The sequence below is a fragment of the Malaclemys terrapin genome, chromosome 1, assembly GCF_027887155.1.
Source record: "Malaclemys terrapin pileata isolate rMalTer1 chromosome 1, rMalTer1.hap1, whole genome shotgun sequence".
NCBI lineage: Eukaryota > Metazoa > Chordata > Testudines > Emydidae > Malaclemys > Malaclemys terrapin.
In genome coordinates this window covers 349,836,512-349,841,837 of record NC_071505.1, presented here as the reverse complement: position 1 = coordinate 349,841,837, position 5,326 = coordinate 349,836,512, and the positions used below count along the sequence as shown (strand labels likewise).

General features: G+C 43.8%; 1 protein-coding gene across 1 annotated transcript; it reads right to left on the bottom strand.

Annotated features, from left to right (window-relative positions):
• Positions 1-2,117: 2,117 nt before the first annotated feature.
• On the bottom strand, positions 2,118-3,056 carry LOC128830242 (olfactory receptor 52E2-like). Its single transcript, XM_054016029.1, has one exon. The coding sequence runs from the start codon at positions 3,054-3,056 to the stop codon at positions 2,118-2,120; it is 939 nt and encodes a 312-aa protein (XP_053872004.1).
• Between the last annotated feature and the right edge of the window lie 2,270 nt (positions 3,057-5,326).

Below are 5,326 nucleotides of genomic sequence, written 5' to 3'. Positions count from 1 at the left end.
ACTCACACCTAACCTGTTATCACTGGATCACCAAGCACTGCACTCTCCATTGCTGCGTCACGTGATCTCTTTCAGTATCTCCCATCAGACCCTACCTCCGCACACCCCCTCGGCCTTTCCTTGACTTCCAGACCACCAAAAGATACTGCAGCTTTCTGAAGAAAGTTGGCTTTCCATTAAACCGTGTGTGAACAGGGTTAATCATCAGTTTGATGAACTGAAGCAATGGTTTCTGACAGACAAAGACAAAGAAAGCAACAACAATGCTGAACTTCTTTATTGTACGTATAGTTATCTAGTGAGAAAAATTAACCTGATTTTTTTACATTCAATCCTTCAGGAAGCCTCGATGATAAATGAAGTGTCTCAGTTGGATAGTGCTAATACAGGAAAGCTGCTGCAGAAATTGTGGACATTCTACTAGAGCTGATTGGTGAGGGTTGTGAAGGAAAGGAAATAAACAAGGAGAAGGTAATCGCAGTGGGACACTGACTTTAAACCTGTATGACAAGAGGGAGAAATGACATCTACTTGTTAATCATGGGTGCTCTGTCCGAATTTGGCTGAGCTCTGCATTGCGGAAGTTCACAGTCTGAGAAGGTCCTCACATCTAACATCTTATCAGTGCATGACCAAGCACTGCGGTGTTAAAAATAGCCCAAAAGGAGCCCAAAATGTATGTAGTTCAAAAACAAAGATAAGATTATTATATTTTTTATTTCTAAATGCATTCAGTGATAGTTGTCAATGTCCATTTTTTGTATTGAATTAGTTTTTTACGGTTAGTCTCTAGAAGGCAATATTTCATCCTCGTTGTCTTCATGGGAAGTAGAATACATCTGCTGTTAGTCATATATCAGCAGTGATCAGTTCAATCATTTCTTTTATGAGTGTAAACTGTTCACAATAGATTTTGGGTCATTGCATATATGCCCTATGAAGAGGGATATTTTCTAAAATATCTTGTTGCACAGTTTTGTTTTTATCATGTTCATCTGAGAAAACAATCTCTCAGCTGCAGCATTGCTAAAAGATAGTGACAGCAATGAAAGAGCAAGCGAGCCAAGTTCACAAAAGTCTTTGTCCTCAGTGGCATCCATGGGTTCAAGAAATTCAACCCCAAACTGTTCAACTTGGTTGTCCTGAGTATGAGGCCAGTGAACCATAGATAAAATTCTCCACTGCAGCTTTATCTGTTTGAGGACTCCACAAAACAGTGGCAAAAATGAGGTCTCAGCCAATCTATGTCAGGAAGGGCTGAGTACTCCTGTTCTTCTTTTTGCGGATACAGACTAACACGGCTGTTACTCTGAAACTTGAGTACTGCAAGCGATTCAATCACCTGGATGTTTGGTGGCAATTCCTCTTTCACCAGTTTCACAACTCCAACATGAAATCTCAACACCTACTTTTGACATCTTCAACAACGGGAACAGTTAGTGTGTATTTTGAAAATTTCAGCTGAAAAGCAGTTCCAAAATCAACCGTGAAAATTGGTAAGTTATTTGACTCAAAGTTGATGTCATAGTTTAACACAGTAGTCCATTTCTCAAAAACAAACTGTTCCATAACGTTCATCCACAAGCTCCGGTAGAATGTCCTCAATTCCTGCAGCAGTTTTTCCATATTAGCACTTTCCAACAGAAACATTTGGTTTATCCTCAGACTTCCTGAAGAATTGGAAGTAGAAAAATCAGGTAAATTTGGTTCACCAGATCACTGCACATATAATAAATAACTCCAGCATTGTGATTTCGTTCTTTGTCTTTGGCTATCTGAAAGTGTTGCTTCAGTTCATTGAACAGATCAAGAACCTTGTTCAGACAGGGTCGAATGGAATGCCACCTAATGTCAGAAATCTGCAGTATCTTCTGGTCATCTGGAAGTCACAGAAAAGCCAAGTAACAGGGTGTGTGGTGTGGGGGTTTACAGGTGATGCTGAAAGAAGTCAGGTGATGGTCAGAGAGAGAGAACTCGGCAATGGAGAAAGCAGTGCTTGGTGATGGAGTGATAAAAATGCTGAGCTCAGCCAAACTGGGCCAGAACAGCCCTGATTAACAAGGAGATACCTGTTCTGCTTCTTGTCACACAGGTTTAAAGTCACTGGCACCAGGCAATCACATTCTGCAGATGTATTTGCCCAGTTTTTCACGAAGCTCTTTGGTTTTGACTCCATAAATGATAGGGTTGATCATGGGGGGGATGGCGGTATAGAGGTTGACAAAGATGATGAGAACATGGGGAGGGATGCTCTGACCAAACCGCTGTGTCAGAACAGCGAAGAGATAGGAAGTATAAGATGTCAGCATCACACAGATGTGGGCTGTGCAAGTGCTGAGGGCTTTCCGGTGGGATTTCTCAGAGGAGATTCTGAGGACAGCCCTCATGATCAGACCATAGGACAGGGCAATGAGCATCAGGTCTAACCCAATGACTAGCATCCCCATTACCAATCCATACCTAATGTTGACTGTGATGTCCCCACACGATATCTTTGCCACAGCTATGTGGTCACAGTACGTGTGGGGGATATTGCGGTTGTTACAGAACGGCTGCCTGCTCAGGAGCAGGGGCAGAGGCAGGATGAAAAGAACAGCTCTCATCAAACACAGTAACCCTAGGATAGCTATTCGTGCATTGGTGAGGATGGAGGCGTATCTCAAAGGTTTACATATGGCAACATAGCGATCAAGGGCCATTGTGACGAGGACAGCTGAATGTGCCACAGAACCCACATGAAGGAAGAACATCTGGGTGAGACATCCACCCATAGTAATGCCTTTCAAATTGAACCAAAATATACACAGTGCCTTTGGCATGACAGAGTTAGTCATGCCAATGTCTGTGAGCGCCAGCATGCAAAGCAGCAGGAACATCGGCTTGTGCAGGGTCTGCTCTTTGCCTACAATAAACAGAACCATGAAATTTCCCAACAGGGTGATAATGTAGAACATAGAGAAAGGGACGGAAATCCAGACATGGGAAGCTTCCATGCCAGGGATGCCCATTAGGATGAATGTTGAAGAGTCAAAGTGGGTGAGGTTGAAAGTTGCCATGAGGTGGTCGATGCAGTGATCTGGCTTAGAAATACTCAAGGTTCCTGTGAAAGAAGAGAAGCATAGCGAGGGGTTACACGGTTTTCAACAAATAGTACAATAAATATTTTATACTTATCACCAATCTAGAAAGGGGGGTGAGCAGTGAGGTGTCAACATTTACAGATATCACCCGATTATTCATGGCAAAGCCAAGTCCAGAGAAGTCCTCAGAGGGACATTACCAAGACAGGTGAATGGGCACCATAATTGCAGATGAATTTCTATGTCAATAACTGCAATGTGTTTGACCATTGGAGGGAAAATCTTGAACTACTCAAATACCTTAGGTTTCAGAGTAGCAGCCGTGTTAGTCTGTATCCGCAAAAAAGAACAGGAGTACTTGTGGTACCTTAGAGACTAACAAATTTATTAGAGCATAAGATTGCGTGGACTACAGCCCACTACTCCTGTTCTTTTTTCAAATACCATACAAGGTTCTAATTTAACTCTATGAACTCAGGAGAGGTACCTGGGAATCATGACACACAGCTCTGAGAAATCCTGCCCATAATGCAAGCATGGCCAGATATTAGGCAACACCTTGGGATCCAGCATGCATGGGATGGGGAATCACACAGAAAATATACCGGCACGAGATTGGTCACTCAATGTTTCACCCTCGTTTAGATTTCTCCGGAATACCGAGAACCCTTCTCAAACCTGCCATTGCAGAACTAGAGTGGTTCAGGGAAGGGCAATGAGAATGTAGATATCTACATCTAGGAACAAAGAATGTAGGTGATGCTAACATGATGAGGGACTCTCGTGGGAAGCACAATGACTCTGAACAAGATTAGGGGACATGAAGGGGTAATTACTTAACATGAGCTCCAAGTGTTACCCTGCAGCCAAAAGAACCAATGTGATCCTTGGATGATAACCAGGGGAAACTCAACGAGCTGTAGAGAAGTTATATTACCTTTCTATTTGGCACTCGTGCTGGAATCCTGCGTCCAGTTCTGGTGTCCCTGGTTAAAGATGGATGTTGATACACTGAAGAGAGTTCAGAAAAGAGTCACAAGAATTAGTAAAAGTTTAGAAAACCTGCCTTCCTATAATAGACTCTAGGAGTCGATCTATTTAGATGAACAAAGATGGTTAATGGGTGACTTGATAATGGTCTGTAAGTACCTACATGGGGAACAAATAATTAATCATAGGCTTTTCATACAGAGGTGTAACAGGATCCAATGGCTGCAAGATGAAGTTTAAGACATTCTGAATGGAAATATGGCGTATATTTTAAACGGTGACAGTAAGTATTGGAACAATTTACCAAAGGTCATGGCAGATTCTCCGTCACTGAGAATTTCTGCGATCTGTCGCTGTGGGTGAAGGGAACCCCAGCAGCAGCAGCAGCTCAGGCTGTGCAGGGAAGGAGAGAGGGACAGACCGGGCAGGAGGGAGAGAGAACGTGGAGACTAAAAGGAGCCAGTGTGAGTAACTCTTCCTCAAAATAATGCACAGCTCTAATATATTGCAGCCCGTTAGAAACCCAGTCATCCCTTCCTGAGGCTGCTTTTCCATGTTGGCAATTGCTGGTGTTACCACAAGGCTGTAGTGAGGTTGCTCACAGGAGGATGAATGGTCTGGATGGGGGATGGTGTCAGAGACAATATGCTGCAGTGTGGTCCACATTACCAAACTGTCTGAGACACCCCCCTGTCCCAGGAGGCCTCATTACACCGCTTTGGTCTGTGTATTTGACAGGGTGACAATCCCTTTTTCACCCAGTTTCAGGACTCTGTGCCATTGTGATTTGGATACTGCATATCCCTGCCTTTCCCCCACCCCTCCACGCCCCGCCTGCCCCATCACCACCACCACCACACACACACACACACACACACACACACACACACACACTGTGCATTCCTGGAACTCCCCCGAAGAGATTTCCAACACCGCCTGGTTTCCTATAAGCCAGAAACATATTTTTATGTTTACTGCCTTTTGGTGCTTCTCATCCTCTCCAGACCCAGAGCTGCAGGGCTGCAGAGAGAGCAGACCCATCTCCCTCCCTGAAAAAAAAGTTATCCGAACTGTTCTAAAACTTTAAACCTGTTAGTTTGAGACTTCAGCAATTCTCCTCTCCTGTCAGTTTCTCCTTGGACCAAACGAGCTCACCCGTCCTTAGAGGCCAATTGAAGTCACTGCAGGCTCATGGGCTGTGTAAATGAGGCCATTTATTTTAGTACTTACATGTAGATTTAGGGTGATCTCAATGG

Bases quoted from the DNA above. Each gene is read 5' to 3' on its own strand.
- LOC128830242 (XM_054016029.1), bottom strand. From the start codon at position 3,056: ATGGCAACTTTCAACCTCACCCACTTTGACTCTTCAACATTCATCCTA.